Genomic DNA, 26,511 nt, shown 5'->3' on the forward strand with positions numbered 1-26,511 from the left:
AAGGGGGGCCTGGTAACTGAGGAATATTCCAAGATTTTTAAAGAAAACATGGCTTTAGCTATGGCTATGCCACCCTGAACGTGCCCAATTTTGTCTGATCTCGGAAGCTAAGCAGTGTTGGGTCTGGTTAGTACTTGGATGGGAGACCGCCTAGGAATATCAGGTGCTGAAGGCTTAAACAAACAAACAAACAAACAAACAAACAAACAAACAAACAAAACATGGCTTTAGATTCACAAGCACAAGAGTTAGAGGAAAAGTGTTCCAAGGATCTCCTTCTTGTTCTAGTTTTGCAAGTGCCATTTTCCTTTTTTATTTATCAAGGCATTTACCCAATTTAGAATTACTTTTTCCTAATGGAGGCAATAGTAGCCTGTTGATTTCATTTAAAGCTCTCAATTTATCAATTAAAAAAAAAATTTACCATTGTTTCTGGGAGGTAGGGTATTTTCTTTGTTTTAGTTGAGCACATAAATAGACAAGCTTTGGGGTTTCAAAGGAACTTAACTTATCCAATAAAGCTTGAGATCATCTTGTGTGATTTTTACCAATTATAATCCTTTGTATTGCAATTTTTTTACATGCAATCAGCCAAAGTCCCCGGCCCCCGCCCCCGCTGCGCTGCCAGCAGGGGTGTAGCTGTTGATTAGCATGAGAATTTTAGAGCATGCGTTACCCATTTTGCATCCTACCTTATGGGTGGTATCCCCTCCAAATGCCCCTTAGCATCAGTGTCCTCACATGCACTCCTCGTGAAAGTATCTTTTTGGATGCCTGTTAGTGTGAGTGTGCTCACAAATCTTGTGGACAAGGCCTAGTCGCAACCTGGAGGATACTCTCCCTAGGTACCAGACACAAAGGAAGAAAGCCCTCCCTGGAAGCCACCCTCCCTGGTTCCAAATATAACTTATAAACCTCCTAAGCAGTAAACCTGAATCGTATGAAGGAATCTTGTAGGTCCAAATGCAGGAACCGAGGTCACCAGATGAGGGTCCCTTACCTAAACTAAATAAAATCTCTGAGACCACAGCTGCCAAGTGTTGGAGGTCTTGGATCTGAGAGGACTTACCAGAGACCCTCAGGAGCCACCAGGAAGACAACTCGAGCACAAGGGGCTTGTGCAGGTTCCAGATGTGTTGGTTTCAGGATGGCATCAGGAGATCAAGTTGTCATTTCAGAGCTCCATATTGGGCGCCTGTAACGTCAACTGATGGTTGTTGGTTGGTGTCGATTCGGTTCCAACAGGAATCCCTAGTCTGGGATGCAGTGAAGAAGCAAATTATTTTCAATGGGAACAGCTCAATTGTGATACAACACAGCAGTGGAACAGCTCAATGGTGTTAGAGCTCAATTATAAGACAGCAAGCTATGGAACAGTGTGGCTGTGAAGCAGCCATTGGTTGAGATCCCTCTCTGGCTAGACAGCTCTGCTCTGTTCTGGTCCAATCCACTCTGTTCTGTCCTGATCCAGTCAGGTCCACTCTGCTCTGTCTGTCCGCTCTGCTCAACTCTGGTCCACTGAAACATCTTGGGTGCTTTAGTTCTAGCCATGGAAATAGGTTTCAGTCTTTGCCAGAAAGGGAAAATGCGCATTCCAAGATAGAGCAGAACTGACTTATATAGAGAATTCCCACCCCTGGTCCCTGATTGGTCCATCCTAATACGAATGAGAACTCCAAACCCTCACAGTTTATTGGTCCAAAAAGCACACTGTCCTGATTTGTCAAAGTGGAGCCCCTCTGATTGGTTGGTAAAGATGTTAAAGGCAATATAGCCACAAAGTTCCGACAGGACTGGGTTAGTCTCAGTCCTATTGCTTGAAATAGAATTCTAGAAACAGTTTTATAAGGGTTGGCTCAGTTGGCCGGAACCCAGTGAGGGTAGGCAATTCAGTATAATCTTCTCCTTGAAGCACAGCTTGTGTCAGAGGCTCCTGTTTAGCAATGCCTGCTAGTCTCCGTTTGTAAATTTGAACCCAGTTAGCCACCAGGAACCCTTTTTGGTATCTTCTTGCCCAGGGTCAACAGCATATATTACATTTTGTTTATTTAGTCAACTGCTGATGGACATTGGATTATTGTTATCTTTTACTATTTTTATTTTTTTTGCTGACTGGCTATCACACCCTAAAGAGCCTCCACCCCGAACACCCTGCACCTACAGAGTTGTTGTCTCCTCGGAGGCCCACAAGCTTCTTCATCCCCTCACCCCTTGCACCCCACCCTACCCCTAGCACAGGAATACATGTGAGGCCCTGCCATGTCTCCAATGGCAGGCCTCAGAGAAGGCCAGGGCAAAATAACAGAGAAGGAAGAGTGATGAAAAGGGTAGGGGGCACTGTTGGCCACCTGATCAGGGGAGCCTAGCTGTGCTACAGGAAAAATGGAGCTGGGCCTGTGGCAGGTGGGCACAAGGACAGGGCGCCAGAGTGCTGCTTGAGCCAGGGTGGATTGATGCCACAGCTGGGAATGCTACTGGGACAGGAAGGGGCAGGCTATTCCTCTTTTGGCTATTGTGAATGCTACAATGAACATTGTCATAAAAGTATCAGTTTGAGTACTTACTACAATTATTCTGGTTTTATACTTGTACAACTGCTAAGTTATATGGTAACTTTGTTTAACTTTTTGAGGAGCTGTCAAACTTTTCCATAGAGCCTGTAGCATTTCACATTCCCACTAGCAATACACAGGGTTTGAATTTCTCCACATCCTCACCAATACTTGTTTTCTATTATTTTAATTATAGCTATCATAGTAGGTGTGAAGTGGTATCTCGTTGTGGTTTTGATTTGTTTTTTCCTAATGACTAATGATTTTGACAATCTTTTCACGTGGTTATTGGCCGTTGGTACATCTTTTTACAAAGGTGTACTGAATTATTTTTAAATCAATGTTGCTAGATGTTCTTGTTCTTTTAAATACTCCTCCAGTCTGAGTCTGGAGATTCCTTGAGCTTCTAATTAGCAATTTATTGTTTCCTAATAAGGTCCCAGATCCCACAGTTTCATAAAATTATTAGTAAACTATTCAAACCTTCCCATCAATATGTACAGAACTTTCCTAAGTATATATCTCCACTTTCTCCTGCTTTAAATATTATACTGCTCAAACTGGCCCCTTGAAGGAGAAAACTAGATAAGCTTCTTAGAGGAAAATAGTTTGTATTTCAGGTTTCTAAGATAAACTTTTCACTTGACTGGAGTTTGGCAGGGCAACACAGAAAACAGAAAATATAATCATTCCAGAACTAGAAATATAAGACCTCCGTATTTTATAGGTACCTCTTCAGGGAGAAATGTTAGAACCTGTGATTTCTTTTAATAAATATTTGCTCTGGCCACTTCCATATAAAGCTCTAGATTGAGAATATAGGAAAATATGGAGCAGAATAGAATCAAATCCTTGTAATGCTTAAGAAATAATTTTTGGGAGAAGTTTCCCATATGGTTGTACATTAAAATTTTAAGACTTATTTAGCTGTAAAACTGAATTATCCCTCCACAAATTTCATAAGGGGAAAAATGTGCCCCAGAGTGTTATTCTCAAGCCACTGATGTCAAATATAAACCAAAATCCTAAAATCTGATTTAATGTTTGTAAATGTCTTACTAGAAAATCCTACTCCAGATTGTTCTCATCTAGATTTGTTGACTTTGGTGTTCTAATGGCTGTAGAAAGACTGGCTTTGAAAGTCATGTTTGAAGAATAAGAGCTGTGGGGAATCTATGACTCATGTCGTGGTCACCAGTTACTGTGATATTGTATCTCACTCTCATAATTAAATTTTAGGAATGGTCTGCCTCTTTCACAGTGTCAAATCTGATGGAGGGAATACCAGTTAAACTGGTCAAAACCCTTCAAGTTAAACACTATTAGTCCCCTCATGCTAAATGAGAAAGATCCCAGTTGCCTGGTATGGACTTTCATGTTAAAGTTTATTCAATCACCTGTAACTTCTGTGTGAGAGGAATGGGAGATTCAAGCTATAGTGGAGTAGCTTCATTGGCATGCTTGTTGGGCACACTGTGAGTTGGGAACTTGACAATATTTGAGTGTACCTGAAGAGGTACAAGAGGGCTGCTCACTGTTGGGTAAGCAGGATTGTTTTCAAAATGGAGGAAACTGACTGTAGGGAGCTGGATTTATTGGTAAAGTTCTCCCCAAACTTTGGATTAGAGATAGAGTGCCAAAGAGCTTTCTCAAAATGACTCTTGGAGAATATAATTCCCTAATATTGTGTTTAGTTGATACGAATTCTTATTTAGAGGAGATCAAAGTGTAAGTACTCTATATTATCAACTCGTCCATCGATGATAGATAGGTAGATAGATAAATAGCTAGCTAGCTAGAAAGATAGATAATATATAAACTTTCCAGATATCATATCAAGAACAGAGCAGTCATTTTACCTTTAATAACCTAATTGGATCAGACTTACTATAATTCCTTCTTTCATTATATTCTCCAGAGGAAAGCTTCCTTTAAATATCCTCAACGCACAAGATTCTGGGAAACATGGCTTAGTGAGAGACGTCCTCAGATCTCTCCCCTTGAAAAACAATAAGCTGAACATCTAAAACTCAACAAAAAATACCCAAACTGCACATCAGCATGTGTGAGCGTGGGAACTGTGCATAAGAACTACCACAGGTCAGAACCTCGGGTGTTGGGCAGTGGAATGGGAGAAACAAAGAAGTTGCCTCTTGCAGCTGCAGGAGCTCGGAGCAGGAGGAGTAAAGGTGTGGCAACTTCCCAGAACAACCCTGCCTGGAAGTGCCCAGAATTCTACACAGCCGGCAGCAGGGCCCAGTCATCAGGGTAAAGAGCAGAGAAGTGAGACGGGGCCGCAGAGAAACAGCAGTTGATTTTTGCTGGCTGCAGTTGCAAAACTGAGGCTGAGCCGCAGCCCCCAACTCCCAACCCAGAGTGCCCCTTCCCCCACACTCTCTGAGACAATCACCACGAAGCCCCAGGGGAATCTGAGCAAACATTGCCAAGATTGTTTGTTAAAACTGACAGGGACTGAAACTGAGAGTAGCGAGTGTGATTAAATTTCTACAAGAAAATTTTAAAAAACATTATTTAGGCTTTATATAAAGCAGAGATCCAAGAGGTTTAGACTTCACATACTGGAAACCAAAAAGAAAGCCCCTTCTTTGTAGTAGCCTAAAGAGAGATCTTTATGTAACAAATCTTCTTTCTGGAAAAACAGAAGATACACTTTCATTAATACCCAGGAGGACAAATACTCCATTAAACACAATTAACAACCAAGATGACAAGGCGTCTCAGAAAGAAAGAGAAAATTCTCCAGAAAATAAGCTTACAGACATAGAAATATGTGACTTAAATGACAGAGAATTCAGGATGGTACTTCTAAAAAAACTCAATGAGATTGAAAATAATTCATATCAACAATTCCATGAATTGAAAAAAACAACTAGATGAGCAGATCAAGGAGATTGAAACTCTCAAGGAGAACAGAATAGATCTTCTGGAGATGAAAAACACATTGCAAGAGTTGAAAAATGAAATAGGAAGCTTGAGAAATAGAGTTGACAAAATGGAGGAAAAGATCAGTGATATCAAAGACTGAAATCTAGAAATAAATCAGAAGGAAGAAGAGAGAAACTGAAGAATGAAAAATAATGAAAGAGAAATTTAAGAACCAGCTGATACCATCAGGAGAGGAAACAAGAATAATGGGCATCACCAAAGGCGAGGAAAAGGAGCAGGGACTAGAAAGTATTTTCAGACAAATAGTGGATGAGAATTTCCCAAATCTAAGGAATGAAGTGGAGCTTGTAATTCAAGAAGTCAACAGAACACCCAATTATCTCAACCCAAAAAGGCCTTCACCAAGACACATTGTATTAAAGTTATCAAAAATCAACAACAAAGATAGTTTTCTCAGGGCAGCCTGGGAAAGAAGATGGTAACTTATAAAGGAAAACACATTAGATTCTCTTTGGACTTCTCAGAGCAGACCTTACAAGCCAGAAAGGAATGGAAGCAATATTTAAACTATTAAGTGAAACGAACAACCAGCCTAGAATAATGTATCCGGCTAAGCTCTCCTTTAGATATGAGAAATTAAGACTTTTAGATATGAGAAATTAAGACCTTTCCAGATGTACAAAAATTGAGAGAATTCCCCACTACGAGACTTGCATTACAGGAAATACTGAAAGGTGTCAGCTCACCTAAAACAAAATAACAACAACAACAAAATACATAATTGGGAGTAAAGTGACTATTAGGTAAATAGAAGCAGAGGAGTACAACCTTATTAAGAACAGGGCATTTATAAGCTTAAATAATAAAATGCATAGAAGAGAACATAGGAACTAAACCCAAGGACCATGGATTTAAAGAGGATTTTATGAATTTGACCTCAAAGGTAAGGTAAATAAAATCTAAAATAAATGAATGGGACTACATCAAACTAAAAAGCTTCTGCCCAACAAAAGAAATCATCAAGTTAAAGAGACAACCATCTGAATAGGAAAATACATTTGAAAGCAACGCCTCCGATAAGGGTGTAATATCCAAAATATATGAAGAACTCATACAACTCAATAACAACAACAAAAAAATGATCCAATCAAAAAATGGGCAGAGGTCCTGAACATACATTTCTCCCTAGAGGACATACAAATGACCAACAAATATATGAAAAGATGTGTAACATCACTAGCTATTAGGGAAATGCAAATCAAACCCATAATGAGATACCATCTTACACCTGTTAGAATAGCTATAATCAACAGGACAAGTAATAACAAATATTGAAGAGGGTGCAGAGAAAAAGGAACCCTCATACACTCCTTGTGGCACTGCAAATTGGTACAGCCACTGTGGAAAACAGTATGGAGGTTCCTCAAAATCTAAGAATTGATCTACTATATGATCCAGAAATCCCTCTACTGGGTATTTAACCCCAAAGACTTGAAAACCCATATCTGAAAAGATATTTGCACACCAGTGTTCATAGCAGCATTATTCAGAGTGGCTAGGACATGGAAGCAACCAAAGTGTCCTATGATAGTTGATTGGCTAAAGAAGGTGTGGTACATATATACAATGGAATATTACTCAGCCATAAAAAGAAATGAAATGCTGCCATTTGCGACAACATGGATGGGCCTTGAGATTATCATGTGAAGAGAAATAAGCCAGACAGAAAAAGTTGAAAATCACATGGTATCACTCATATGTGAGATATAAACCTAAAAGCAACAGATGAACAAGACAAACAAACAGAGACTCATGGGCATGGCAATGGACTAGTGGTTGCCAGAAGGTAGGGGGTGAGGGAGGAGGGAAGAAGTAGACAGGGTAAAGGTGGCAAATATAGGGAGGTGGGGTGAGGGTGAAGTGGATAAAAGGGATCAAATATTATGGTAGCTGAAAGAAACTGGACTTTGGTTGGTAATCACACAATAGAATATACAGATGTCAAATTATAATGTACACCTGAAAATTATATAATTGTATTAACCAATGTTACCCCAATAAACTTAATAAAAAAAATTTAAAAAATAAAATTGGGTAGCGTTCTTTATTGAAACTAAAACTCTCTTCCTGAGTTAATTATTCAAGCCAGTTAATAGTTTGGGTAGGTTATAGGATTAAGTAGTCTTAGTGTATATAAGCATCTACACAGCATTTTTCAAAGCAGTCTTTCAGTCAAGATGGAAAAATCTAAATTTACAATAGGTGGTAGAAAAATCTTACCTTAAGCCTCACTAATCAACCAAAACACTGAGAAGGAAAAAGACACATACATCTCTCTTTTTGACCCTGTCATGTTATGCATTTCCTTCTGTAATATGGTTGATATGAAAGTTGGAGATATATAAGTGATAAATAAAAAAGAAAAGAAGATATGATTTGACATACTTTAGCAAGGTATTTAATATAAAACTATTAATCTTATTACAAATAAAAGTAAAAAATGTACAGTTTGACTGTAAAGTCAATTACTTGATAGTTCTTCATTCATTCGCCACTCAACTAATAATTACTGAGCACCAAACATGTTAAGCTCTGTGCTATGCACTGAAAATTCAACTCTTTTAAAAATCTTTCAGAAGCTTTAGTTTATTATGAGTGCAATGTGAATTGAATTGATAATAAAGTTATTAAAAACTATAATTCCTTAACTATATTTTTGAAACCAAAAGTTTCTCCCAAATTAATTATGAAATGTATTTGTTGGCAAAAGTATGACATGATCTAAAATCACACTGTGGCAAAATCTGATCTGAACGTATAAAAGGATAGTCTTTTTTATCTCCTTTATATAAACAGGTGACAGTTTACAGAGTCTTACAGGGTGCAATCTGCTGGGGGCACCATTTATATTATGTAAAATATACAATTTATTTCTTTTTTAAATTTGAAAGACTAAGTTCTGAAATGTGTCTTGAGACAAAGGTTTTGGATATATAGTTGTAGATCTGCACAACAATATACTGCTTGAATAGAATCTAAGCATATGACCCACTAGAGGAGATTTTCAGAAAGACGGATCTGACAACACATGGATTATTCTGTCCAGTTAGGAGCAGGATGATAGCAAATGAATCAGAACTAGAAACCATTATGCGATAAACAGTTAACATATTTATGGATACTCAACCACCGAGAAAGAAGTCTGAGAAATATTAATGTAGATGTTTCTATAAGATTTATAGAGAACACATGAATGTGATTGTTTAGATCTGATCAATTTGACTCCAGAGATCAGGATTAAGAATAAGGTGTAGATATTTCAGGGAAATAGATTCATGTTTTAATATATATTTATATCATATACACTATCTACATTACGTATAATCAAAAATGGAATTGATTACTTCATAGGGTAGGAAATTTCCAATCAATGGAAACAACAAATAGATGTCTGATGAAATTGTTAAGTGGTGGATCAAGGATGTGGTAAACAGCTGGATTGGGTGGCCTCTTCAAATTATTACTCCTAAAAATACTGTGGTGTGTGAGAATATAATTCATATACAGTTTTTAAAAAGAGGAATGGAATATTGTTCTCCAAATACCAACATTTAAGAAGAAAAAGTGACTGATCTTTCCATTCCATAACCCACAGAACACTTGAGAGTGACTTATATACATGTTAGAGTCACTGTTTCCCTTAGAAATTCTCCACCTGTAGAAGAATGGAGGGCATAGGACCAACTTCAGTGGCTCAGATCTTTCTCATATGGGAGAGGAAAAGGGAGTTCTTTGGTATTCCCCAGTAGCCAATGTGGAAATGAGTTAGAAATACTCCCTTGGGAGTTGTTTCTTTAAGAAATATATCTCTCATTGGGACTCCGAAACACACTGAGAATACAGCCACATACTAATCCTCAAATCATGCTTAGGAGCCATAATAAGCAAGCTGTGGCTCAGGTAAGGAAGTCCAGGAACTCGAATGCAGCAAAAATGCTTTGAGGGGTAGCTCTTCTAGGGGATGTGAAGTGTGGCTTAAGGAATATAGTCAATAATATTATAATAACTTATGGTACCTGGTTGGTGCAAGACTTCTTGGAGGGATCACTTTGTAAGTTATATAAATGTCTGACCACTACACTGTACACCTGAAACTAATATAATATTTAATATCAACTATAATTGAAAAACTAAAAAAAGAACAGCTCTTCTAAATGGCTATGCAGTTCTACAAAGGATAAGAAAGCATTTAAGTCTTTTTTTTATGAGATAAAGAATTCAAGAAAGAGGATACTGTATGGAAAGGCAGTCTTGGACAGGAAAACTACCATTTATATTTAATGAATGTTGGTTGAGAAAATGGGCTTGGGGATCAGATAAACCTGAGTTTGAATTCCTGTATGCCACATAGGAATTGTGCGACCTTGGTCAAATTATTTAATATCTTGAAGACTCAATTTTCTCATCTGAAGAAGGTAAATATATGTTGATTTCACTTTATTTTTATATATTCACTTCCATTTCACAATTATTAGGTATCTATTCCTACTATGCTATTGAAATTATCAAAATCACCAAGACTATTTGCCAAAAACAGTGGATATATTTTATTTTTATCTTACTTGTCGATTCTGACATTTTTCACTATTAAACCACAGCACTACCTAATGTTTTAGAATTTCCTTTCCACTGGCTTTGTAATTAAAAATCAACTTTACTATCCTTTTATACTTCTGCCTACTTCTTTGTCCATTTCCTTTGAGATATTCTTTCTCACTGTCCTAAAGTGGAAAATTTCCTAGGTTCACAACTTTTTTTTTCTCCACATCTACTTTCCCATCTTAATTTATACCCAAGCTAAGATTTAATCACTTAAAAGCTGAGATTGTTCACATTTCTATTTTCAGCTCCACAGTTTCCCATTATATGTACAAATTTCTTCTAAAGAAGCACACATTCTCAGACAGTAGGTAAGTGTGTGAGGGTATTGGAGTCAGAAGACTGACTGTATGGAGTGCTTTCAGGTTATCCAGAAGTACAGAAAAGATTTTCCCATTTCTTCAACATAATTCTAATATGCCCTCTTCTCTTTCCCTCCTCCTTCGACTTCTTAGCCTCTATCGCTGGTTTCTGGAACAGTTATGCAGCCTCTAGTCAGCATGGCAAGTTTAAGAAACTCTAATTGATGTATCTGTGTGACTCTCAGAAACTATTGAAGACTCAGGGCTAGCTGCTTTCAGAGAATTAACCCAAAGAAGACCTTCAGAGTGGAGTGAGAGGATAGTGAGTTCACGTCATCTCTGCATCCCTGGTGGAGCCTTTAAGCGTGCCTGATGGTTATGAGAAAGTCCACTGATGTTACCACTGTCACCAATGTCATGTGCCACATGTTAAGAGACTCTCTAAATTGGGCGGCTCTTCCCTTTGGCATAGTTGGGATATGTGGAAAGCTCCTGGTACTGCTAAATTTGCCTTAATTAAATGCCACTGTGGCTGCTACTAGGGACTGCAGATAATGAATAGGGTACTCTTCTAACTTCAGTCAATAAAAAATATTAATAAATTGTAATAGCTATTTCCAAAGGAATTACCACAGAGTTTTGGTACCTAAACCCTGCTCAGCTCAAATTTCAAAACCCATTAAAAATCTAATGCACATAGTTCAGACTTTTTCACCACCATATAGTTTAAGCACGTCTGGATTTTTCTTCTGCTTCCTCTCTCTGGTTCACTTCCTGGGAAACAGCTCATCCAGAGAGGTCGTTTTTGAATCTGAGACTTAGAATAATTATTAGGCTTTTGAGAAGACTTTTGTTCTGGGAGACTGTTTTCTTTAAAATGTTTCTTTCAGAAGTAAACTCCTGTGTCTTTTCCTGTTTTAAATTTGTCTCTACTGTTGCAGGCCTCAGATATTTTGCAGCACTGAAAATGTCCTGAACCCCGAGTCCTCTGAGTAATCACATGAACCTTTCTAAAGTGAGTTTATCTGCTCTGCCCGTTTGTTCTGACTTCTCTGGCATCTCACAGGAGTCTCCTCCTTATTTTCAGGTCACTTGAGATGGTAATGTTGATAACGATATTTCTCAAACATTTCATGGTGATGGACTCATTTCTATTGGTTAATCATTTTTCTTAGTGATTGGTCATTGCGACAAATATCTGATAATTTTCAAGAAGGAAAATCTGGAACTGATTGGAAACAAATATATAAAGGGCAGGTAGGAAGGATAATAAGAGGAAGAATAAAAGAGTTAGGAAAATGAAATAGAGCCAAAGAAATGATTTGGGGAACTACAAATAAAGACTAGAAACAGATGTAAGGTGTGTGATTGACGGCATAAAAGTTGGATGCTGAAGAATAAATTATTAATATTATTAATGTGATTTTATTATTGTTATCTGTTATTCTAGGCAAAGTCTTTGTGAATACAGACATAATTAATTAAAAATGAGACAATCCACGAAATCTTGTACATTTCAAAGGGGAAAATGGCTTGACAATGTACCACAAGATATTGGAGAGAAAGAAAGAATATTGCCTATTTAGAAGTCATACCCCTGAAAAAGTTCTTCCACACCTGCAAAGCCTACCATGTGGTCCAACAACAGTGCTGCTCCCTTTTTGCTGACTGGCTTCCTGGGCTCAGAGGCAAGTCACCACTTGATCTCTATCCCCTTCTTTATCATTTACCTTTCCATTCTTTTTGGCAATGGCACACTTCTCTTTCTTATTTGGAATGCCCACAGTCTTCATGAGCCTATGTACTACTTCCTGGCTATGCTGGCAGGTACAGACTTTGGGATTACACTAACTACAATGCCCACAGTCATGGGCGTCCTGTTGCTGGACAAGAGGGAAATTGCCCAGGGAGCTTGTTTTATCCAATCCTACTTCATTCACACACTGGCCATTGTAGAATCGGGTGTCTTGCTTGCTATGGCGTATGATCGTTTTATTGCAATCCGCACTCCTTTGAGGTACAAATCCATTCTTACCGACTCCCGAGTGATGAAGATAGGACTTGGGATACTGCTGAGGGGTTTTGCGTCCATTATACCCCCAATTCTGCCACTCTTTTGGTTCCCATATTGCCGTTCCCATGTTCTTTCCCATGCCTTTTGCCTCCACCAAGATGTCATGAAACTCGCCTGTGCTGATATTACATTTAATCGTGTTTACCCAGTTTTTCTGGTCGCTATGACATTCTTCCTGGATGCTCTGATTATTCTCTTCTCTTATATCCTGATCCTTAAGACAGTTATGGGTATTGCCTCTGCGGAGGAGCAGGCTAAGGCCCTTAACACCTGTGTCTCCCATATCAGCTGTGTCCTAGTCTTTTATATTACCGTGATTGGCCTGACTTTCATCCACAGGTTTGGGAAACATGCACCACATGTGGTCCACATTACCATGAGCTATGTGTACTTCCTCTTCCCTCCATTCATGAACCCCATTATCTACAGCATCAAGACCAAGCAGATTCAGAGAAGCATTGTTCACCTGTTTTCTGTGTACAGTAGAGCCTGAGCCTTTATTTCAAAATTCTTAGAGCTCTAGGATTTTTTGTTTATTTTTCCCGTTATTGGAAGAGAACTTTGGTTCCATACTCAGGCTCTTTATTCAGAGTTGGATGAGATTTTAATTAGTACTTAAAGCTAGAAGTTGATTCAAGCATGTTTGTATATATATATTAGAATATATATCTCTATTCTAATATTAAACTGTAATAGAATATATATTAAAATAGAATATAAATGTATAGAATGTTTTATTAGAATATATTATAATATATAGTATGTATATATCCTAATATATATTTTCATTATCAGTGAAAAGCCAGATAATACCCAATGTGAAAAATACTATTTATAGATATTTGCACACCGATGTTCATAGCAGCATTATTCACGGTGGCCAGGACATGGAAGCAACCAAAATGTCCTACGATAGATGATTGGATAAAGACGTGGTACATATATACAATGGAATGTTACTCAGCCATAAGGAGAGATGAAATACTGCCATTTGCGACGACGTGGATGGACCTTGAGATAAGCCGGACAGAAAAAGTTAAAAATCACATGATATCCCTTATATGTGGGATATAAATCTAAAAGCAACAAATGAACAGGACAAGCAAACATAGACCTATGGACCTGGAATATAGACTAGTGGTTACCAGAGAGTGGGGAGGAGGGTGATAGATGGGGTAAAAGGAGTCAAATATGTGGTGATAGAAAGAAATCTAACTATGGGCAGTGAACATACAATGCAAAATATATTTGACTTACTGTTGAAAAAAATAAAAAATAAAATAAAATAATTTAAAAAAATCTTTCTTTATGAAAAAATACCATTTATAAGATTTAGTATTATTTAGAAAATTTTGTAAGCTACAGAAGTTGCAAGTCAGAGAAATTGACTCTGGATCTCTTAAACTAAATAAAGTATATTTATTAGAAGAATAGCGAGGTGTCATTCAAAATTATTTGCAAAGGATCAGGAAATAAAGCATTTCCCACAGAACTAGTAGATGTCCATCAATTCTTATTTAGCAGAAACAGAGAATGGAAATCTACTGCTGCAGTTATAAACCCTACTGTTATAACTTCCATTTTTCCCATTTTATTCTTTCCTTTTGTGTATCACTTTGAACCAAGTTATAGAATTTAATTTACATTTTTAAAAATTATTCTTGATCCAAGTTATAGAATCTAAATGTTGAAGCCTGAATAAGACTGTTTCCTGGATGTGGGGGCTTGGGAGAACAAAAGTCATATCCTTTTACCTACTGTCTTGGGAGAACTAATAAAAAACTAAGTATTTTATAATGATGAATTCATTCCAATTAATAGAGATATGTGGATATAAGACAGTTCAAAACTAAACTAATAAATATCTACTCCTGAAGTATTCAGTCATTGTGCAAATAGTGATGGTTCTTGGAAAGTTGGACTGAGGTTTTCATTCATCATCATTTTGTTGGTCTTTCTCATGTACCACTTGTTTTTATAAAGTTAGCATATTGAGTGTATTTCATTTAGGGACATAGATTTCTAATTGTCTTTGCCATTTGGTCTGAAATAAACATTCTAGAATATGAACTACATGTAGGGAACCTGCATCCCTATTGACTATTGCAGGACGTCAGTAAGTAAACAAGAAAAAAAAGTTTGGTGGTATTAAAACTTAGTCAAGTAAAGCATTATTGTAAAAGTGGCAAATACAATGTGTAACTTTATTTTCGAAGAAATCATTAGGAGGGGCTTTCAACACTATTACCTTGATTGTTACAGGATTGCTGCAAATTTAGAGGCAATGTGCCAAAAGATAAAATTAGGTATGATACAAAACTCTTACATTCAGAAAAAGAAACAGAAGTATCAAAATATAAATAAGAAAACGTGATGATATCAAGTTGGGAAATCAAATTTACTCATGAGGTAGCAAGGGATGTCATAATAGCCTGTAAAATTGTCAAAAATTAATGATAAAAGCCAACTGGATAAATATTGAAAATACTAATTCTTGAAAATAAGTGTACATGTATGGATTTGAATTTATATAAAACTCATAACATATACTTTTTAAAACATAATTCCTGGCTGTGAAATTAATAAATCAGTATTTACCTACTGATCTAGTTATATAAATTTAAGTAAATTTAAGTAAATATAGTATTCTTCCATACAAGGCAGCTTCCAGACAAGTCTCTGAGTCTCCATGCTCACTCCAAGCTCTATTACCCAGTTTGCCAAACTTAAGATACTCCTGTACAGAATGCCTTGACTTAGTACTGACACGAAAGTAGGAATCATGTCTATGCTCTCCTCCTGAGGGATTATCAAATCAAAACAATTTATTCTGTCATATCACAAATTCAGCCAAGGCAGTTATTATATTCCTTTATCAGCTTCTGAGCTTTCCAGGACTGACTGCCTGCCATTCTGTAAATCTCCAAAGCTGTTAATGGAGTCCTTTAAAAAAAAATAAACAATTTTGTTTATGGGATGTGGTCTAATTTATTTAATTCACAACAGACTTCAATTTTTCACAGTCATAGAAACATCCTGTTACAAGTGTTATTCCAAGAGCTTTTTACCTGGACTAATTTGAGGCATGTTCATGCCTACTCAGCAGTTCTTGAGAAGGGATTAAAAATCTAACAGCTTTCAAACATCCTGTTTACAGACACAGAACTCGGTAATTATATCACAATTCAGATTTATGGATGAGAGGTGATAATTTTAAGTACTTAATAATTTAAGCATGTTAATAAAGATGTTGTAGTTTTTATTTTCTTTCTTTTTATTTTTGCTTGAAATCTTGAAAAATATTTTGCTCTCACATTTCCACACATTTCATTAAAGCTCTAAAAAGCTCTTTTCTCTAGGTCTTTTTCCCTCTGCTTCCTTCATGGGTTGTTTGTGGACTTGGGCATTGCTCTGTGTGCATGTGTATATATATGTGGGTGGGTGTAGGTCTCTAGAAACACTCTCTAGGCATGTGATCTTCTCCAGGCCTCACCTCAGTCTTCAGATTCTCCATCTGTAAAACAAGGGTTTTGGACCTGACCTGGTTCTCCTTATTTCTCCCATTCTCTCTTTTAATTAGTGTACTTTAATATTGACTTGTTCAGGATGCAGAACACTTCCAACACCCCAAAATAATTCCTTCACACAACCTTTATGGTCTTTTATCCATCCCACTCTTACCTCCTGGCAGTCACTGATCTGCTCTCTATCACTATAATTTTATCTTTTTAAGAATGTCATATAACAAAAATCATACAGTATATAACTTTTTGAGATTAGCCTCTTTCACTCAGAACAATGCCTTTGAAATTCATTCAAGTTGTGTTTCTCAGTAGTTCATTCCTCTTTAATTGTTGAGCAATAGTTCTCATATGTATGTTTCATTACATGGCTATTAACTGTTTTCTTGCCATTTGCCAATAATTTTCAACCAGTTAATGTAAACCTCTATTTATATTCCACTTTGATCACCTTTTCCATGTCCATTCCTAAGACATTTCCCTCAGCTAGAATTCTCCAAATTTTAAATTCCAAATCTTCCTGTCTATCAGTTTCTCTTACTCGTGAACCTTACAGAAATCACTTGGTGCTTGCTGACTCTATATTATATTTATCATTCTCTTCCTTTCTTTACTCTCTTTTCATCTTGTAGTTGTTTCCTCATGAGACAGCCTCCCCAGTCATTGTCTTTATCTGACTTCTTACTGTTTCCTCTTGTTAAATTTATTAGCCTTGACTTCTCTGATAACCCACCCAAGCCTCTTGGCATCATTATCAAATGTTCTCACTGTTGAATAGCTGGATCCAAAAGTATTGTTGATGGATGGGACAGGAAACAAAACCAGCAAAATAAATTTTAAATCAGATAAGCATATGTAAGATTAAGATTCAACTCCTTAATTATAAGTGAGAGATGTAGGTACTTTTCTGTGGTGGCTTGAAAAGCTTAGATGTGAAGCTTACATCCTCTTGTGAGTCCGGAGTATACCAGTGACAGAATAAAATCAGTTATTTATTCAGATCTTACTGTTGCTAGTCAATGCCCTGGGAGCCTCACATTTCTACCTATTGATATTCGTAAATATTTCAAGTTATTTTTCATTATAATCTTAATATTCAGATGGAAAGATGAACTTAGATTACTTAGGTAGGCTAAATAATTTATGCAAAATCATGCAATGTGGAAAATAATCATATATATCTACACAAACAGAGTTTATGGTGCAAGTGAGGGGAGAGTTTTATCTCATTTGTGTTCTGGTCACCTGAAAACTGAAATAGAACATTCATCCCATCTATCATACTTTAAATGGGACCCTGCCTATCTGCTGAAGACTTGGGTCATGGGTAGGTAATTCAAACTATCACATGGAGAGATATATGAGGGAAGTGATCATAATAGAAAGTAGAAAAAGGTTGGCAAGACTATGTTCATAAAAGTGTATGGAAAATCCACATTGTACTTCTCCATGTAAATGGCTGTATTTATGAATAATGTGTGTGTGAAAATGTGCCTATTTGCTCATAAGTGCTTTGACTTGCCTATAGGGGTCAATTCCTTTGAGTTTGTAGGTATCTATTACTCTATAATGTGCTTGGATATCTCTATTTACTTCTCTGAATATCAATGATAAGTATGTATCATAGTAAATATCTAACAAATATCTAAGATATTATTTAACATTTGTGCATCGACCAAAATTCATTATGTGTGTAATTTGTACCATATCCTATAATAGGTACAGTAGAAACAAAGGTGATTAAATACAACTCCTATTTTAAAGGGCTGTGTAATCTAGTTAGAAAGACATGGAAACACAGAATTGATATATGTAGAAATGAGTTACAAGATTGAGCATATGAATCAGAAGTCTTTGAGACCATAGAAAAGATGTTCACCTCACACTGCCAGGGGCAGACAAGGAAGAGTTAACTAATGTGACGTGACTTTAAGGGAGAAAACGTACCAGGAATTCTCTTTTTATATCTCCTCATTATGTTGTCATATGGGACGAATGAATACAACAAATACATTTTAAAAAGCAATATTTATACCGGTTATTTTAATACTGATATTTTAACCTAAATCTGTCTTTAAGTGCTGAAAATGCCTCTACTAGCCTATTGTTAGAATATGATTCGAGGTAAGAATCTATACATATAAAGGAATGAGAGAGAGAGAAACAGAATAAAGATGACAAAGACTTTATTATCAGAGATAGAAATGGAAAAGGGATTAGGAGAACTAAAATTTATAGAAAGAAAATTAGTTGGCTTGATATCATATCTGTATAAAGTGGTATTTTGAGGGAGAAATACTTCATATTCTGAATTAGTTTTTATAAAATAACTAAATCTATTGTGGCAAATTACAGGGAAGTACCTTTTCAGATCACTATAGAAAAGTCATTTTTACAAGCTATCTATCCTTGATCATTGTAAAGTCACAGAAAAGCAGCAAAATCATTTACTAACACGTGACATGTCCATGCACAATGCAGAAGATTGTACAGAGCCTCTAAATTTTCTATGAATACTAATTGTCAAATTATTTTTTATCTAACTTACCTGCAATATTTTAATACAAATTCATGTGTCATATCCAAGAAAAAATATCTGTGTACATAACTAGGGATTTAAATTTGTAAATTTGTTCTTGTTGCTTATCTTAGGATAGCCCTTGTTTTTGAGCTACCTGATAAAATCACATTCCTTTTCAAAGTCTACCTTAAATAAATAAGCACAAAGTGTTCTCTACTCATAAATTTCCATTAAACTTTGTTTCTATAGAAGAAAATTTCTAACATATATACTCCAAATGATCATTACATAGAACACTTTTCCAAGAAAACTAGGAACTAGTCTTCTAAACACTTCTAGACTAACCTTGTTTTAATATATTTGATTACAGAGGTTTATCTCATATTATGGGTGAGTCACCAATAGAACAGCACATCTGTCCATTGGCACGTGGTTCCCACAAGCTCAGGGTTCTCCTTGACATACTGCTGGTCACCACATGGATACGGAATGAGTTGCTTCTCTTTAAAAGATGTTACTTTGACCATGCTTTACCTTCATAATTTTTTCCCCTCAATCATGGGATCCTGTGCTTCAATGTTTCAGAGTTTAGCTTTTAATCTTATGTCTAATTATACTTCCTCCTTAGATTATCCTTTATGGATGGCCAAGTCCTTTGACTGCTTTGTGGATAGCTGCTATTACCTGCATTATGCCTCTATCTTTATTAACAGAGTCATTTGCGTTGTTGGCACCACAATCATTTATGGTTAGATCCTGCCTGCCATTTTATGCTATTTTAGGTAAAATGGCTTTTTGTTTTCTGCTACCAACATCTCTCTCACTCCTCTTGCCTCCATCTTGATAGCAACCGCTTAGTCTCTGCTTCTGTCTGGACTAAAAATCAGTTTGGGTTTATGCTAGTATTGCTCATTATAATATGGGGCCCATTGCCCATTATTCTTTCCTATGCACTGATCTAGAAAAGTGTGCAATCATTTTACACTTTGTAGAAACTATCTGTAAGATTTTTGACTCACTCTGCTATAGTAGTTTCCTCTTAGTCCAGTAAGTATGAGGATACCTTCTTCTCTAATTTAATATCCTACAGCCTATTGGTCCGCATTCAGTATAGTCTGAGAGATCACTGTGAAAGACTGATAATGTCATTGGTAATCACAATGATAAAAATAAATTATTTCACTCAAAATACTATTTTTTCTTTTATTAGTGTAGTGTATTCTCTGACACATCTGTAAGAATATTTAGAAAATTAGGCTGCAGCTGCTGCTGTAACCACTAGAGGGCGCAAATAGCAAGAAAGGTGGATCCTCACGAGGGAAGTGTTGAAGGGCTCTCTTGATTGAAGGTGAATGTCCCCACCTTACAGAGACAAGGCATCTGGGTGCCCGCCTAGTTTCTCTTTCTCCCAGGTGTGTTTCCCTAGAACGTCGCTACAGTTTCTTCCCTACTTCTGATAGTAAAGCAAAGAATCACCTGGGAATTTCAAAATGTCACAGACTTTCAAAATGATTTTAGATATTATTAGTCTGTCTTTATTCATACCAAGATTAAAGAAAGGATATTACCTTCAATTAATGCAATGAAAAGAGCTTTTTCAAGGGATTAAAAAAATATATTGACTCTCTTTTCCTACCCCACCATTCTTCTCTCCTTCCCTCCCTTCCTCCCTCTTTCCCCGTCTGCCACCTTCCCCTTCCGCCATATACCAGAAATATATTCTGGAAGGATTCACACCAGACAGCCAAGACTGATTTCCTCTAGCAAGTGTAATGAAATTAGAAGGTAGGGTTCTATGAGATCTTTCAAATTTTAGTTTTTATACATTTGTATTGTTAGAGTATTCTATAATATAAATACAATTGTATTTTGGTTATATACTAGCTATATAATGTTTAGATATTTTCTTACATATTTTGAATTATACTTTACTCACTTGGAAAAGGGGGTAAATACTTGCTGAATAGTATATTAACGATTGTGAGATACTGCATGTAAAATTCAGTTGAGTAACTGAGAGCGTAGAAGGTACACAAAATACACAAAATAAAATACACAAAAAGGTAGCATTTATAGGGTTTTTATTTTATGCTAGGCACTATAATAGGCTCATTGTTGCACTAGATCATCAAGGTCTAATTTAAACATTAAAAGGCAGATGTTGTTATTCCAATTACACACTGAAGACTTCCAGACACATAGACGTTCATTAAATTGCCTAATGTCATATATATAGACTGAATTTAAACTGCAGTTTGTCTAATTTTAGATAACTCCCTTCTACACACGACAATATTCTGCTATTTTAAAAATTATTCTCTGATTATTACGAGGATATGAAACACAGAGTCACAGGGTCTACTTCCCAAAAACAGTCTCAAAATGAAGCTAAGGAGCTGGCAGAGACTTGCAGGGTAGTCTGGGGACCACAGTGGGGCAGCAGAGTTGTGCTTCCACTTCAGTTCCTCCCCCAACGGCTCCCTCCCCCACCCCACATACAACTCCAAGAACTTACATACATACTATCCTCCAGGCTTCTCGTTTATATTTATGAGTGAGTGAATGTATGAATGAATAAATAGATGAATAGATAGATGAAGTAAATATTTCCCTTTATGATTGTCTCTATACCCTGTTTAAAATGTACTGGTCCCAGATATGAGATACTTAGCCTTGTTTAATTTATCAGTGCCAAGTTAGATTCTGATGTCAAAAGCACACAAAAGATTTGGAAAAAACTTTCTGACCCACAACACACGCTTTGTAGATAATTGGAGTAAAAAGATTCAGGAACCTCTTAATTGGGAATGAATATGACTATCTCTTATTTTCCATGAATCTGAGATGTCAGCTTCTTAACATTTTCAGTCCCACACTTACTGCAACAGGCCTTGGAAGCAGGCAGGAGAACTGAACTTGGTAGACAAAGGAGAAAATTATGTCAACCTCAAAAGACATAGCCCCAAACTTTTCAAGTTTTCTCTTACCCTGGAGGTAGACAGGGGTCATTTCTCTGAGGGCTTCAGGGAACAAGATCTGCATTTTTTTGCTTGAGGACATCCCATTCTGGAGGCAATATTTACCTTCAGACAGTGCCCTTTTGGAACTACTAGTTCTTTGAAGAAATTTCTACCTGAGTACAGTTAAACAGGATGTATGGGACCCCAGACTACACAACCCAGTACCTACTGTTGGGAAGACCTAAGCTTCTTTTTTTGATTTAAGATTTTTTGATTATAAAAATTAAATTCATCCTAATTATAATCTACTCATCTTTTTTGAACATTAACTAGATATTGTCTACTGTTTAATATCCTTTAGGCAGGGTCAGAAATTAGTCATTAAAACACTCTTTAATACCTTTCCTTGATTTTCTACCCTGTGTCAGGCATAGGACTAGGTGCTATATTTACATCATCACAATAATTTGGTCATTTTTATAATATTTATATTATTGATAAAAAACTGAGGCCCAGAGATAATAACTTTTATTTTCTGAACTCATAATACCTTTCTCTTTTACTCACCATAATACAACTTTCCCAGATACTAACAATTAAAATCTATTGTGAATTTACACAAACATAACAAAGTTGTTGTGAAATTAAATCTCTTGCCAATTTATTAAAAAAAAAAAAAACATACATTTTTTTCCATTGAGCCATTGAAGCAATAAAAACAGAAAAAGTTGAAAGAGTAAATTTCTCAGTGATTCCTTGACTATTATGCAAAGCATGTTGACCTGGGCAGAGGGGTATTGTTCATGATGTGAGTGGGGCGGGACGAAGGTTTGGATGGAATGGCATATAGTGCAGTGACTTTGTCATCATTTTTAGAGCAGAGAGTTCTTTGGAGCTCAAACACACAAAAGGGAATGCAGGGTATAGATAGACCTCCGAGTGCTGTTCCCTTTTTTCATGGAGAGAATAGCCATTGCCTGAGGTTATGACTATGAGCCCTTTTTCCTCTCTCACACTCAGTATCCAGGTCAGAATGATGTGGCTTGTCCTGCTCCTGTATGAGGCTGACTCACTCCAAGGCCCAGCACTGGGAGGAGGACCTGTCAGGACTTCGATAGCACTATCTGCTGGGACCAGGACCCAGGAGGGGCAACCTCTCCCATCCAGCTCCTGAGTAGGGCTTGCTATTTATTATGTATTTAAATGATATATTTATTTTTAAAGAAATGACCTGGAGCCCACCCAGCCCTGGCTGTAACATGGAAATGATCTAAAGTATTTTAGATGCCATCTGCTTCTTCTCTCAGAATAAGCACAGTGAGAGGCAGAGAGGCTCAGGACAAATGTCCTGGACAGGAAGTCAGGAGCTTTGAGTCTTAGTCTGGGCATTTCCATGACAAATTAAATCATACTGAGAAAGTCCCTACCCTTCTCTGAGCTTCAGTTTTTTTTCTTCTTCAAATAGCAGGCGAAAGTATATGGCCCTTCTCCCAACAGACAATCTCTTTGATTAAATTCATTACCTCCCTCAGCTCAAACCAGAAATGTCATTGAACCCAATATTCTTCAACTAACAAGATGTCTCCAGGGTCTCTCATTCATTAATAAAATTTTCTTCTTTAGGCAGGCCTACTGAGTACTAGATATATGTGTCCGTGTGTGTGCGTGTGTGCGTGTGTGTGTGTGTGTGTGTGTGTGTGTTGGCCCATGTGTGGAGAAGAGAGGATGTCCCTCTCCCTTCTGTTCTCATACTTCTATAAAAAAAACTTACACCCTCCCCACATAGCCACCCTCATTATTTCATTGCAGGGATTCAAACTCTTTGCTGCAGGGAAATCTTAGGCAGTAAAGAGCAGTGGTTAAGTGCACGGACTCTGGCACCATACTGACTGAGTAGCTGACAATTTAGCTAGCACCTCTTACTAGCTGTATAACTCAGTTCTCTCAACTGTAAAATGGGGTTTAGCATCCTCATAAAGTTGTCGTGACATCAAATGAGTTGATACGTGCAAAGAGTTTAAAGTAATGCCTTATGTATGCCAAGTACTCTGGAAATGTTTGCTATTTTTATTATGTTTAACTGCAATCATCCTTGCTACAGCCAAAAAAAGTATTTTATTCTGCACTTTCCATCAGTTCATTTATAACAGTAATAATAAAAATAAATAAATTTATTGAAGACTTACTTATGTGCCAGACACTATAGTATTTTATATAACTTATATCACTTAATTTATTTCTCTAAGGCAGGGAAGAGTATACCAAGTGGAGAGGGGTGTTGGTTATGATCAGAGTTAAATGGTTGGCTTTGTGAATTCAAGGACTGTGGCTCTCTGGTTCACTGTTATGTCAGCAGCACTTGTTACTGTGCATGCAATTTGGGTTTAACAAATGTATGAATACTCTAATATGGAACAGAGATTTGAGTTATACTATATGACACAGGATTAAATAATTTTCATGTCTGTAACTTTGTAAATATTAAGTTGTCTAACAAAAACAAGTGGAAAAGCCATGAGCTCCTCCCTATGAGAGAAAGTGTTTCACCTGTGATTACGTGAATATGACAGCGATGTTGAAGAGGAGATTTTTACTCTAAGCAGAAAGCTGATCTTGATGAACACCTAGACTCACATAGCTTTATGAAGACCTATGCCACTACATTTTATTCTCTGCTTCCACATCACATACACAGAGATGAACATGTGACAGAAGGCTCTCCCAACATTTCCTTTTTTTAAAAAATTAAATTTATCCAAGTGATATTGGTTAATAAAATTATATAGGTTTCAAGTATATGATTTGGTAATATAGCATGTCTATATTGCATTGTGTATTCACCACCCAAAGTCAAATCTCCTTCCCTCACCATATATGAGACCCCCTTATCTACCTCCCTCACCCCCACTTTCCCTCTGGTTTCCACTAAAATGTTGTCTGTGTCTATGAGTTTTCGATTGTTTGTCTTGTTCATTTGCTGCTTTCAGATTTATATCCCACATATAGTGAAATCATATGGTTCTCGGCTTTTTCCATCTGACTTGCTTTGCTTAGTGTGATAATCTTGAGGTCCATCCACATTGTCGCAAATGGCATTATTTCATCTCTTCTTATGGCTGTGTAATATTCCATTATATATATCTTTGGTACCACATCTTCTTTATCCAATTATCTACCAGAAGGGCACTTTGGATACAATCAATGTGCCCACACTTCTTGATAAAATTAATCAAATTATCAAATGGATGTGTTGAAGTAAATGGAAAAGCAGACCAGGAAAGGGTTCTGAGTGAAGTGAAAACTACAATGCTCCCTCCCTATTCAGTGCTCCAGCAGATGGGAATTTAAGACTTAATGAAGCCTGGACTAAAATCAGGAGTCTCATAGGGTATGAAAAAGGAAGAGAACCAGTGCCTACACTGAGCAGGTTTTCTTTATATGACAGGAAGCCTCCTGCCCCAAACCTCCAGACCTTCTCTCTTCAGTCTGTCTTATCAGAGTCTCCTCACTGTCTTCCAAAAACTGTTATTTCATAGTTTGTGTCCTTCTTAATTGAAGGAATTCCTCATGAAGAGACCTTATCAGCATTTAGAGCCTAGTCCTCAGATTCCTAATCTCAGCTTCTAAGAAATCCTGAATCCAGTTGCCCAGGGTGCCTTCCTTGGCTCCTGCCATTGACCCTGATCCTCCCTCCCCTTCCTGGACCTTGCGAGATGATCCATTTGGTGAATGTGGCTTTTGCAAGAAATATCTTACTTGTTAATGGCTTATTTCCACATCCCATCTCATATCCAGAATCACTGTAAATTTTAAGGGGAATCACTATAAGAGAATAAAGGGGATTAAAGGGAATACAGAGATAGAGAGTGAGTAAGAGACTTGTGGGAGAAGAGGGTCAGGGTTAATGGATGATAAAAATCTACCCTGCTTGGTTGAGACATTTTATATTCTGAAGTCTAATTAATTAAACTACTGCTTTATAGACAGTGTGCCATGTCTTTTTCTGCCCTCACGCTAACTCTATAAGATAGATACAATTATTATCCCTGTTTTTAGATGACAAGACTAAGCTCAGAGGAGTCAGTCATTTGCTTAAGGTCAGACGTATAAGAGGCAATGCTAGTGTTTGGATTCAGGTCAAACACTGAATTTACTGCTCATCATTCTTTGCTGCACTGCTGAGAAGCATTCAGTGGATTGGTCTGGGAAAGCAGGAGAACTCAGCTGTGGATAAAGGAAGCAGGACTCGAGAAGTTAATGACTATTACTCTGGAACAGAAGTCTCTTAGGGTTTGGACTTCAGGAAACTTTGACTCAGCAAACCCAAGGCCCCCATAGGGGCTTTGGGAGCTGGTGTGTAAGATGTGTCTATCAGAGGTTGCAGAGAGGGCAGGGCAAGGGCTTAGCTGCTAGCTATCAGGTCCCAGAAAAGCTATAGGTCTGTAGACTCAGATAGGTGGTCCGGTCAGGTTGGCAGCTCTGGGTGGAGCCCATGAGTTTCAGGGGAGATAGATTGTGAGTTCAGGGGTAAGCATGAGAAAGAGGAGAGAGACACAACATAGCAGCATTTTACATTCTACAATAATGTGAGACTCCCCATCAACTAGGGGGTAAATGCTATGACTTCTCTGAGTTCTCAGTCACGTCATTTATAAAATAAGGATAATAATTTCATCTATCTAATGGGGTTACTACAAGGATCAAAAGAAATACACAATGTCTGGACCAGTGACAGAAATTCAGGCCAGAACTTGGTCTTCCTAGGGACCAGAGGTCTCAAAGCAGATAGGTTCTAGAAGATAACACCAACTACTCTTAAAAATGTAGAGATAGTCTCAAAGTCCAATATTTAATTTAGCAATGGCTTGACATGTGCAACAGAAGCCTCTTTTTCCCCTAGTAAGCCATCTATCCTAGGTACCGTGGTCCAAGGTCAGAGTTTAGCTTTAAAGGCTGAAACACCTGAAGACACAGGGCACAGCTGAAGGCAGCTGACAGCAACTTTGCAGTTTAAG

The 26,511-nt window shown here is 37.1% G+C and overlaps 1 protein-coding gene and 1 pseudogene across 1 annotated transcript; both read left to right on the forward strand.

Annotated features, from left to right (window-relative positions):
• The first annotated feature begins 56 nt into the window (after positions 1-56).
• LOC120590655 (uncharacterized) lies at positions 57-175 on the forward strand (annotated as a pseudogene).
• An 11,876-nt stretch (positions 176-12,051) lies between these two features.
• OR51B4 (olfactory receptor family 51 subfamily B member 4) lies at positions 12,052-12,987 on the forward strand. Its single transcript, XM_039847768.1, has one exon. The coding sequence runs from the start codon at positions 12,052-12,054 to the stop codon at positions 12,985-12,987; it is 936 nt and encodes a 311-aa protein (XP_039703702.1).
• Positions 12,988-26,511: the final 13,524 nt, after the last annotated feature.

Source organism: Pteropus medius, unplaced genomic scaffold (genome assembly GCF_902729225.1).
Source record: "Pteropus medius unplaced genomic scaffold, Ma_sr-lr_union100, whole genome shotgun sequence".
NCBI lineage: Eukaryota > Metazoa > Chordata > Mammalia > Chiroptera > Pteropodidae > Pteropus > Pteropus medius.